The sequence below is a fragment of the Carcharodon carcharias genome, chromosome 4 (genome assembly GCF_017639515.1).
Source record: "Carcharodon carcharias isolate sCarCar2 chromosome 4, sCarCar2.pri, whole genome shotgun sequence".
Taxonomy (NCBI): Eukaryota; Metazoa; Chordata; class Chondrichthyes; order Lamniformes; family Lamnidae; genus Carcharodon; species Carcharodon carcharias.
The window spans coordinates 72603835-72615878 of NC_054470.1; the positions used below are offsets into that span (position 1 = coordinate 72603835).

Here is a 12044-nt window from a genome sequence, read left to right on the forward strand (position 1 = left end):
ATGACCACTGCATAGTCCTTGTGGAAATCCGTCTTCACATTGAGGATACCCTCCATCATGTTGCACTACCACCATTCTAAGAGGGATAGACTTCGAACAGGTCTAGCAACTCAAGAATGGGCATCCATGAGGCTCTGTGGGCCATCAGCAGCAGCAGAATTGTGCTCATTCACAATCTGTAACTTCATGGCCCGGCATATCCCCTACTCTATCATTACCACCAAGCCAGGGGATCAACCCCAGTTCAACGAAGAGTGCAGGAGGGCATGACAGGAGTAGTACCAGGCATACCTAAAAATGAGGTGTGAACCTGGTGAAGCTACCAAACAGCGTAAGCAGCATGTTATGGACAGAGCTAAGCGATTCCATAACCAATGGATCAGATCTAAGCTCTGCAGTCCTGCCACATCCAGTCGTGAATGGTGGCGGACAATTAAACAACCCACTGGAGGAGGAGGCTCCACAAATATCCCCATCCTCAATGATGGGGGAGCCCACCACATCAGTGCAAAAGATAAGGCTGAAGCACTTGCAACAATCTTCAGCCAGAAGTGCCGAGTGGATGATCCATTTTGGCCTCCTCCACAGGTCCCCAACATCACAGATGCCAGTCTCCAGCCAATTTGATTCACTTCACGTGATATCAAAAAATGTCTGAAGGTACTGGATACTGCAAAGGCTATGGGTCCTGACAATATTCCGGCAATAGTACTGTAGACTTGTGCTCCAGAACTTGCTGCACCCCTAACCAAGCTGTTTTAGTACAGCTACAACACTGGCAACCACACAGCAATGTGGAAAATTACTCAGGCATGTCCTGTACACAAAAAGCAGGACAAATCCAACCGGGTCAATTACCATCTTATCAGTCTACTTGCGATCATCAGTCAAATGATGGAAAGGATCATTCACAGTGCTGTCAAGCAGCACTTGCTTAGCAATAACCTTCTCACTGACATTCAGTTTGGGTTCCACCAGGATCACTCAGCTCCTGACCTCATTATAGCCTTGATTCAAACATGGACAAAAGAGCTGAACTCTAGAAGTGAGGTGAGAGTGACTGCCCTTGAATCAAGGCAGCATTTGATTGAGTGTGGCATCAAGGATCCCTAGCAAGGCAGGAGTCAACGGGAATAATCAGAAATACTCTCCACTGGTTGGAGTCATACCTAGCACAAAGAAAGATGGTTGTTGTTGTTGGAAGTCAATCATCTCAGTCCCAGGACATCACTGCAGGGGTTCCTCAAGGTAGTGTCCTAGGCCCAACCATCTTTGGCATCTTCATCAATGTCCTTCCTTTCATCATAAGGTCAGAAGTAGGGATGTTTGCCGATAATTGCATAATCTTCAGCATGATTCGCAACTCCTCAGATAATGAGGCAGTCCATGTCCAAACGCAGCAAGACCTGGACAATATCCAGGCTTGGGCTGACAAATGACAAGTAACATTTGCACCACACAGGTGCCAGGCAATGACCATCTCCAACATTAGACAGAGTCTAACCATCGCCCCTTGACATTCAATGGCATTACTATCACTGAACCCCCCATTATCAACATCCTGGGGGTCACCATTGACCAGAAACTGAACTAGACTAGCCATATAAATACTGTGGCTACAAAAGCAGGTCAGAGGCTATGAATAGCGCGACGAGTAATCCACCTCCTGACTCCCCAAAGCCTGCCCACCATCTACAAGGCACAAGTCGGGAGTGTGAGGGAATATTCTCCACTTGCCTGAATGAATGCAGCTCCAACAACATCAAGATGCTCAACACCATCCAGGACAAAACAGTCTGCTTGGTTGGCACCACATCCACAAACATTAACTCCCTCCAACATCAACCAACAGTGGCAGCAGTGTGTACCATCTGCAAGATGCACTGCAGCAACTCACCAATGCTCCTTAGACAGCACCTTCCAAACCCACAAACGCTACTTTCTAGAAGGACAATGCAGAAGCAGATGCATGGGTACACCAACACCTGGAAATTCCCTTCCAAGCCACTCATCACCCTGACTTGGAAATGTATCTCTGTTCCTTCACTGTTGCTGGGTCAAAATCCTGAAACTCCCTTCCTAACAGCACTGTGGGTGTACCTCACCACATGGACTGCAGCGGTTCAAGAACACATCTCACCATCACCTTCTCAAGGGCAGTTAGGATGAACAATAATGCTGGCGTAGCCAGCAATGCACACATCCCATGACTGAATAATAAAAAAGTTACCAGTTTCTTCTCATACTCTCTCTTTTCTTCTCTTATTTCTTTTTTCATTTCCCCGCTGAAGTTTCTGAAGGTTCTGTATTCAGCCTGGTTCTCATTGATATTTTCAGCCTGACATCTGACATTTGTATCCTTTTTCTATTTCATCTTACTCTTTACCTCTTTTGTCACCCAGAGAGATCAGGCTCTGTTTGCCTGCCTTTCCCCCTTCTGGGGATGTACCCCAGCCCTATTTGAACCATTTCTCCTCTTCAAAGACAGCCCATTGTTCCACTACAGTTTTTCTTGCCAAACTTTGATTCCAATTTATCTGGACCAGAGTCATTCTCACCCCATTGAAATTGTCCTTCCTATCATAAGATCATAAGAAATAGGAGGAGGAGTGGGCCATGCGGCTCCTTGAGCCTACTGCAGCTTTCAATAAGATAATGGCTGATCTGATTGTGGCCTTAACTCCACTTAACTGCCAGCCCCCATTAACACTTGACTTCCTTGTAGATCAAAAATCTGTCTAACTCAAACTTGCATATATTCAATGTCCCAGCCACCCCTGCTCTCTGGAGAAGAGAATTTCAAAAATTAATGACCCCAGAGAGAAGAAATTCCTTTTTACCTTTGTATTAATTAGGAGACCTTGTATTTTTAAACTGTACTCCCTAGTTCTAGATTCCCCACAGCATCTACTGTCAAGAATATTGTGTTTCAATAAGATCACTCTTCATTCTTCTAAACTCCAATGGGTATAGGCCTAGCCTGCTCAACATTTCCTCCTAAGGCAACTCCTTCATCTCAGGAATTAACCTAGTCAACCTTGTCTGAGCTGCTTCCAATGCAAGCTCCCTCAAGAATCACGGAAAAAAGACTTATGTCAAAGCTTCATGCAGAGAATGGCTGTTGCCTACTTTGTTCAGTTGAAACAGGCACAACGTGTGTACATGGTCTTCCTGTCTGCAAAGAACAGGGCCCTATGTATTAATATATGTAGATTCTAGCACGTGTGAGTGAGCCACACTGCGAGCTGAACTGATAATCTTAAATTGGTTGTCAGTGTAATTCTTAGCACACTCAGGATTGTTTAGCAATATTTTCCAATCACGGAATCACACCTAATGTTTGGCACTGTGTTTTGAGTTTTGCAAGCATGGGCTGGTTGGCTATGGTTAGTACTTTGTCTGTTGTGAACAGCTGATGGGACATGCCGTTTGATACGATCTGCCAGTCTTTGGGACATACAGCCTACCTAGCATCACACTGGCACTGAAAGCTCCCTCCTTCGGTAAGGAGACCAAAACTGTACATTACTAATTATTTTTTCTCTGAATTCCTCTTTGTTTCCAAAGCTAACCTAACTCTTATGGTACTATGATCTTGCTAATTTTAACTTTGGAATATGAATGCCTACATAAAATACTTTCAATGAAGATATCAGATCCTAAACATTTCCATATTTTATACAGCTTGTGGCTGCAGATCGATATTCTCCAGTAGAATTGTTGGTGGGACAAACTCCATGAAAGGTGAATGGCCTTGGCAGGTTAGCCTCTTGCATCGTGGATCACACGTCTGTGGTGCCTCCATCATCTCTAACAGATGGCTCATCTCTGCAGCTCATTGCTTTACGAAGTAATTATTAAGATTTTTATTTATACATGCTCATATGCACAAAGGGCAGGTTTTGTACAGATAATTGAGCCTCATCTTAATTATGAAGAGGTTCTCCCTGCCTTGCACCATAATTTTGAAAGATCATTATTGGAAAAACTCTGTATATGCCAGAGAAAGGTCATTTGCACTATTTCTCTGCCATTTTTGTCAATGTCCAGTTGAAGTTAGAGCAGGAAACCAGGAGAACTCCCTGTAGTATTTCCAGGTCAACATGCCTAATTGTTGTTTTGGTGCAGTCATTGACAGATGAACTGAGACAGTGGGCTAGTCAGATTCAGGAAATAAACTTTGCACTGGTTTTCCCAGTGAAGTAGGCCCTTTAGCTTTGTTGAAACTAAATGTTGACTAAAACTGCAACCAAGACACAACTAACCTGTACTTTCATTACAGAATGTCGATGTACTGCTGAGATAAAAGGAAAATAAATTAGAAAAGTGGTTTTACTGTCTATCCATCCAATGCATTTCTTTATCGTGATCAACTCTTTCATTTTCATTTGCAAGTGTCTGACTCCCACTTGGTCCTGGTTAAGGGTATAAAATCTTAAGGTTGGGAAGGTGACAAGAAAATTTGATTGTAAATACATAAGAACCTAAAATATGGTACATAAAAAACTCCTGTTCTATTTTGGCATTGTAATATCCTAACTATTAAATGAATTCATGCTAACATATTAGCAACCAAAGTTCTTGGCCTCAGTCTAGACTTTTCTATTTTTCTCTCTACAAGGATTTTTTAAATTATTAGAATTTTAAAGCATAGTCCAAAGTCATGGGTGGAATCGGCACGGGTTTGCATTCAGTATGCTGGTGGGTGGGAAATAGAATGTTTTTCCCTTCGGCTGCAATGGCGGCTTTTCACACTATATCGTCCCAATCCCACTTCAGTAATCATGCATTCTGCCGTCATCTCAGGCCTTCAGTAAACCGGGCCTCATATTTACAAGCCGCCCCTGCAAAGAAATAGCACTCGTCTAGGGATAAGAAGCTGCTGCAAAGTCATGGCTACCAAAGGGAGGAAACATGCTGCGCCCAGATTTAGCGACACCTCCCTCAAGCGTCTACTGGATGCAGTGGAGGCCCGCTGTGAAATCCTTTACCTCCACTCTGGGCAAAGGCCAGCAAGTTCACCAATTCAGCATGGGAGATGGCGGCAGCAGTGGTCAGTGCCAATGCCCTGCAAAGGAGGACAGCCAGCCAGTGTTGAAAGAGGATGAATGGTCTCACCCGTTCCGCCAGGATGAGCCACTCTTCTCATCATTCTCAGCTCACACATTCTCAAACCCATCACACGTCCATAAATATCTCACACCTCAAGGGACACTCCGCCAACTCTCACACACACCCTCACATCTCCATCAGGCTCGTACCCTCTCGAGCTTGTGTCCTCATTGCATCCATGGCTCCACTCACCACACAAACATTCCACGCAGTGCCATGTGTCCTGGTCACATTCTTTCTGTTTTCATGCAGGAGAAGCTGGCTCACAACAGCAGGGAGACATCACAAACTGGTGGAGGAGTGGCCCATATTAGACTTGCGGAACGGGTGAGACCATTCATCCTCTTTCAACACTGGCTGGCTGTCCTCCTTTGCAGGGCATTGGCACTTGCTTTGAGGAGCGTGCCATCACGCTGATTGGTGAGGAGGTGGACCCTGCCTGCGGCGACATTGATGTTAGCAGCGAACATCCACATGAGGATCCTGCACCATATCATCCATCTCTTTAAATAAACGTGGGTGCTCTCTCTCCTGCTTTTGACTCTGCTGCCATACACTAATCAGTTCTGCTTTGGTGCATGGGGAGCTCTATTACACGACTGACACCCTCAGCCAGCCAGTCCTTCAGCTTCATCTAGGTCCTCACCTCCAGCCAAGAGGACACATACTCCATTGAAGATCTGGAAATAAGCAACCTGGAAGACCCGTCACGGCGCTTACCCACACCCTGCACCAGCACAGAGATACACGCCTCGGTGGGACCTGGATCTAGAGCAGGCTTGGGTTCACAATCTGGTGTGACCAGGTTCACGTGAACTCCCCGGAACTCAGAAGGCTCCTGGGGAAGAGACATCTGTGAGTTCCGAGTCAGATGACGAGGCTCTGGATTCAGCCTTCCAATTCACCGTGGAGAGTCAGCAGAAGGCAGGGGAATATCACGCAGAGCTGCTGAAGCCCTCAACCAAATGGCATGCGAGTTGGAGAAGTGTGTCTGCCTGTTCCCTGATGGAGTGGTGCCCACATATGTGCGTATCAAGGTCTCCATGGGAAGCTTGGCAGACACCATAGAGACCCTGGCCCAGCAGAATGCGGGGAATGTGCATGTACCTGCACTCCATCATGGTAGCCATGGGTGAGTTCCTGCAGTGGCAACGTGAGAGGGGAACGGGGCACCTCGACATACATCCAGGTGTTCCTTCTCCTCAAGGAGTCAGGCCAGGGCCCTCCGGCACCCGAAGGGAGGAGGAGCGGTAGTTGGACACCCACTGGGTGATCCACACAGGAATCTCAGAATTTGTCCTCTCCATCTGAGTCCCCTTTGCCCTTGACCCCCCCAACCTCGTCCTCTGCCACAGCAGGGGGAGCAGCTGGCCCATAGGAGGGCCGCTAAAGCAAGTCAGGGCCCTCAAAGCCTCAGGTCTCCAGAGGACGCACGCCAAAGTCATCAGAGACAACAAGGCCAACCGTTGCAAGGCTGTCTCCACCCCTGCTGCGATGCCAGGGCAGCACCTAGAAGTGTTAGGCCTAGAAAAGTTAAGAAATTCTGATCACAGTTGGTTGCATGGGTGAACATATTTTGTGACCTTACAATCTGAAAATATATTCACTTTCACTAAATAATTATAATGGTGTCTTTCAGCTTCATTGACAGGCTTCCTGAGTTCCCCACTTCACCCCCACATACCCACCACCCACTTGCAGTTCAGCTGCACACAGCTGGTCCATGAGTGATTCTGGAGGGACAGTTGTGTGTGTGTGTGTTTGTGTGTGTGTGCTTGGCAGGGCCTTTCAGAGCCTCATGCAAGCACTCTCCCATGCACATGGATCCATCTTCCATTGCACTCATCTCAATATCCTAAGCATTGGATCTGTGTGTTTGCACACGATCAGGGGAGAGGGCTCATCCTGAATGAGACACAGCCAGAGTGAGTGTGGGTATTGGCAATTTGCTGCACAGTGAGAATTCGGTACAGAGGGGAAGAGGTGCTCTGTGTGTTTTTTCTTTGCTATCCAACTTCTTAAATCTTCAGAAAGTGGTCTTGCCCTGCTGCAGCAGTAGAGGCTATAAGGGAGAGAAATGGCTGGTAAGTAGTGGATAAGGTTGGGTAAGTTTTTGCTACTTTTATCGCTTATAGTTTAAGGTCTTTTTACGGTTTATAGTTTGTATATTCTGTAGTAACAAGGATCAGGAAAGAAGGGCCCTAGAGTAGTTGATTTAAAAGGTTTGATTTAAAGAGATAAGTCATGGCAGGAGAGCTCAAAGCTGTGGTGTGCTCCTAGTGCTCCATGTGGGAAGCCGGGAACATTTCCAGTGCCTGGGACCAGCATGTGTGCAGGAAGTGTGTCCAGCTGCAGCTCCTGGAAGCTCAGGTTTCAGAGCTGGAACAGCAGCTGGGGACACTGTGGAGCATCTGAGAGTCTGAGAGCATCGTGGATAGCACATTTAGAGAGGTGGTCACACCATAACTGAAGGGACATGACGAAGGAAAGGAATGGGTGACCACCAAGCAGTCCAAGAGAAACAGGCAGGTAGTTCAGGAGTCCCCTGGCGTCCCGCTCGCAAATCAGTACTCCATTTTGGAGGCTGATGAGGGCACTGGTTCCTCCAGGGAGTGCAGACTTCTGGCACCTCAAGTGTCTGTACAGGAGGGGACGAAGAGAGGAAGACCAATAGTAATTGGGAATTCTATAGCCAGGGGAGCAAATAGACATTACTGTGGCCATCAACGTGACTCCAGGATGGTATGTTGCCTCCCTGGTGCCTCCCTGGGATGCCACTGAATGGCTGCAGGGCATCCTGAAGGGGGAGGGTGATAAGGCAGAGGTCGTGGTATGTGTTGGTACCAATGACATAGGTAGAAAGAGGGATGAGGTCTTGTATCCAGAATTTAGGGAGTTAGGCAGTAGACTAAAAAGCAAGACCTCTCGGCTTGTAATCTCTGGATTATTCCCAGTGCCACGTGCTAGCGAGCTCAGAAATAGGAGAATAGCGTGGATGAATATGTGGCTTAAGAGTTGGTGCAGGAGGGAAGGTTTTAGATTCCTGGACCACTGGGACCGTTTCTGGGGAAGGTGGAACCTGTACAAGCGGGACGGTCTACATCTGAACCAGAGCAGGACTAACACTCGCCCGACGTCATCTCATGTAATTTCATGCCTGATTGGTTCAGGCGCATACTTGCCCATGAGGTGCAAAATTTTGCCCATTACGTGGCGCTCTTGAATTGCCTCGCTACACTTAAAATTACAGGTTATATTTACAATATACGTTTACATGCTCTGGTGCATGCAGCTCCAGGGGTTTTCCATGGATTCCAGCCCTCAGTGTACTATAACAGAAGGGCTATAGACGGTGATCTTATTGAACTTCTGCAGCAGCTGCCCTAAGCTTTAGTGCTTCCCTCAGCACGTAGTCCCGGACCTTGGAATGTGCCAGTCTGCAACACTCAGTCATGGGCAGCTCTTTATATTGGAAGACCAGCAAACAAATTTCGGGCAGACCAGAGAGTCTTTCATCAAGTTGATGGTCGTCCTTTGCACTGTGACTCATGGGGCTTGTGAAGACTCCTGCAAGACTGGGAACAAAGCAGCTACCAATTGTTTCTCAGAATTATAACAATGACAAGTTCTTGCATTATACAGAACGTTGTAAAACCACTTCACAGTGGCGCTGCATAAGGAAAAGCAGACAATAAGTTAAAGAATTAGAAATTAAAACAGCAGAACTATAGATGGCTAAATAAATTGGTTTTTTTGAGGGTCTTAAAGGAGCGGAGGAAGAAGAAGAGGAGGAGATAGAGAATCCCAGAGGACAGAACTTTGCACTTGGTATGCGGGCACTTGCCTGACATGCTTGAGCATAAAATAGCACGCGATGATGTCAGGTGAGCATCCCAATGCCATCACACACTTGTGCGATATTTCACTCAGCGGGCATGCGCAGGTGCAGGAGCCATGCCTGCCATTAATTAAGAGGCCAGTTAAGGCTATTAAAAAGTTAATTGACACTGATTTTTTATTGCCTGTGCGATTTTGCGCTCATTGCATGGGCAAAACAGGCAGGCTGCCAGCCAACAATTTCAAAAAACTCATCCACAGATGGGATATAAATGGTCAGCAGCATTGCCAGAGTGAGTAGTAAGGAGCTTGGTAGATAGTTTGCTGCTGGTGACTTATTGGTATATGGCAGCATCATCTCTGTTCGGGGATTCATTTTTAGCATTCCCTGGCTTCATTTCAGGACTTATTGGTGTCTGCAAGGCCCTCAGAGGATTCAGACCGTGTGGACCCTTCCAGGTATCAGGCAGCCTTCTGTAACCCTGGTAATGGGGATTGTGGTCTCTGCTGGTGGCATCTCCTCTGAGGAAGAAGAGAGGGGCAGAAGGGAGAGGAGGAAAGGTGACCAAATGCAGCATCCAGGGGAGGAACCTGTGGGAGGAGAAGCTCAGACATAAGGGGCGCAGGGCCAGCAGGAAGTCCAAGGCAGAAGGAGCTGCAGAAGATGCCGCTATCCTGCTGCCAGGGTTTACAATGCGGTGATGCAGCTACCTCAATATGTCCGAGGTGCAATGCCGAAGGAGGCTCCCCCTCTCAAGGGAGACCGTGAGCTCCATCTGTCAGATGATCAGGCCTGAGATCAGCTCCAACAGTGTGGGTGGACACCCCATGCCAGTGGATCTGAAGGTCACGGCTGCTCTCAACTTCTTTGCCTGAGGCTCTTTCCAGGGCTCAGTGGGGGATCTGTGAGGTATCTCCCAATCAGCTGTCCACAGTTGCTTTAAGCTGGTGACAGAAGCTCTGTTCAGGCGAGTGCTGATCTTTATTCTTTACTATATGGATGAAGCCAGCCAAAACTGAGCAGCCAGAGGCTTTGCAGCAATTGCTGGGATCCCCCGTATCCAGGGTGCATTCAACCGCACACATGTGGCCACCAAGGTGCCAGTGGGTCAGCCGGGTGCCTTCATCAACAGGAAGGGATTCCATTCCATGAACGTGCAGATAGTGTGTGACCACAGGGTACATATTCTGCAAGTCTGTGCAAGGTACCCTGGTAACTCCCATGACGCGTACATCCTGAGACACTCCCAGGTGCTGAGGCACTTCAGTGCTCCAGCCCGAATGGATGGATGGCTGCTGGGTGATGAGGGCTATCCATTGAAAATGTGGCTCATGTCGCCTCTCCGCTACCCAAGAACAGAGTCAGAGCAGCGTTATAATAGGAGTCATGCCTCTACAAGAGGGGTGATAGAGAGTACTATAGGGCTTCTCAAGATGCTCTTCCAATGCTTGGACTGTTCAGGGGGTGCACTTAAATACCCACCAGAGTGGGTGTCACTGACAGTGGTTGCATGCTGCACTCTCCACAATCTGGCACTGGCAAGAGGGGACCCATTGGAGGAAGAGGATCTTGACACAGCTCCACAGGCCACAGATGATGAATCTAGTGGTGAATTAGAAGAGGAGCACGGTGAGGAGAACACTGAGGGTGTGGAGGCAGACCTTGGCAACCTCCAGGGAGACAGGGACACCAGGGACCCCTTGATCCAAAGCTTCTTCAATTGGGCTAACAATAATCTGCTTCCACCTCATGCCAAGGCTGCCACCCCCATCCCGGATGTCTGAAATGACCCTTTCCTTTGCACCCCAAGTCCACTCAATGCCTGTGCAATAAAGTATCCAGCCACTCATGTCCAGGCTTACAGACTGGCATGCCGTGCATCAGAAAGAAAAAAGGTGAAGCATACTCAGGCCATCAGAACCAAAGTAAATTTAATGTTATTGTCACATTGAAATCATAATGACATTCCCATTACTGGCGTTGCTGTCCACAACAGCAAACATATAAACCAAAAATGAATGAACAGAAAATCACCCATGAACTGTCCCAAGTGCTATGTCTTGGTGTTCCTCCTCACTGGCACCGACATTGGGGACGGATTGATGACTCTGCTATCTTGTTAGCCTTGATGACCTTGGCGGTCGTCCTCTGGCCAATGGATCCTGTGCTGGCCCCAAGGCTGGCATCTCCCTAGTCATCTCAGCCTCATCAGATGCCACAGTCATTGGCGGAGGGGCGGAGGAGCTGCTGACATCATCCAGAGCACCCTGAGAGGAGCCCGCAGAGACGACAAACAGCTCGTGTGTCAACGTGAGTTCGCTCTGGACCTCCCTGCTCACTATTGATGGATAGGTGCCTAGCTGGGATACTGGGTGCTCATCGATCTCCCACACTGGCGCTGACCACCTGAGGTCATTGCCTCTATCAGGCCTTGCAGGTCTGAGCGCAACCCCAGGAACACCAGATTGTGTCCCTGGAACTGCCTCTCCATGAGAGTTGCCACTCTCTCAATGGAGGAGGCAGTGTGCTCGGTCATGAGGGTCAACGCAGTAATCATGCTCCATATGGACTCCTCCACAACGGAGACCATGGCACGCATACCCTCATGGATTTCCGCCAGATCCTCCCACACATCTCACCAGACACCCAGCATCCTCCGCCTAATGGACGACTCCAGAGGCTCGTCATCTGCCTTTGACTCGGCATCATCCTGATCCCCAATAGTTCTCCAACTGCTGGTGCCCTAGGCACACTCTGACTCCGCCTGCACCTCAAGCGAGTGTGAAGTGGCCTCACCAATGTGCACTGACACTCTAGCCACTGATCTAATGCCCAACGAGGTGCTGGTATTTGTGCTGGTGCCTGTTTCAGAGAGTGGATGTGACACAGGTGCATATGAAGCCTGGTGGTCCTCCGGCGTTAGGGGTGGCTCTTCGGGGTCCAGGGAGTGCGTGTGTGCTGGTGAATCTAAGGCAGAACAAGGCTGTGTTGTTAGTTAAAGTAATAACACTGTCACTGTGCATGTCCGGCACCCTGGTGAGACAATGGCGATCTGTATCATGGTTCCATCGTCTTTCAATGATGAATGGGGTGT

The 12044-nt window shown here is 48.1% G+C and overlaps 1 protein-coding gene across 1 annotated transcript in view; it reads left to right on the forward strand.

Annotated features, from left to right (window-relative positions):
* Positions 1-12044, forward strand: part of LOC121276759 (transmembrane protease serine 9-like) — a 151782-nt gene that overhangs the window by 7387 nt on the left and 132351 nt on the right. The window contains exon 3 of the mRNA XM_041185305.1: positions 3685-3850. Coding sequence (XP_041041239.1) covers positions 3685-3850 — 166 coding nt within the window. The remainder of the gene's footprint in view (positions 1-3684; positions 3851-12044) is intronic.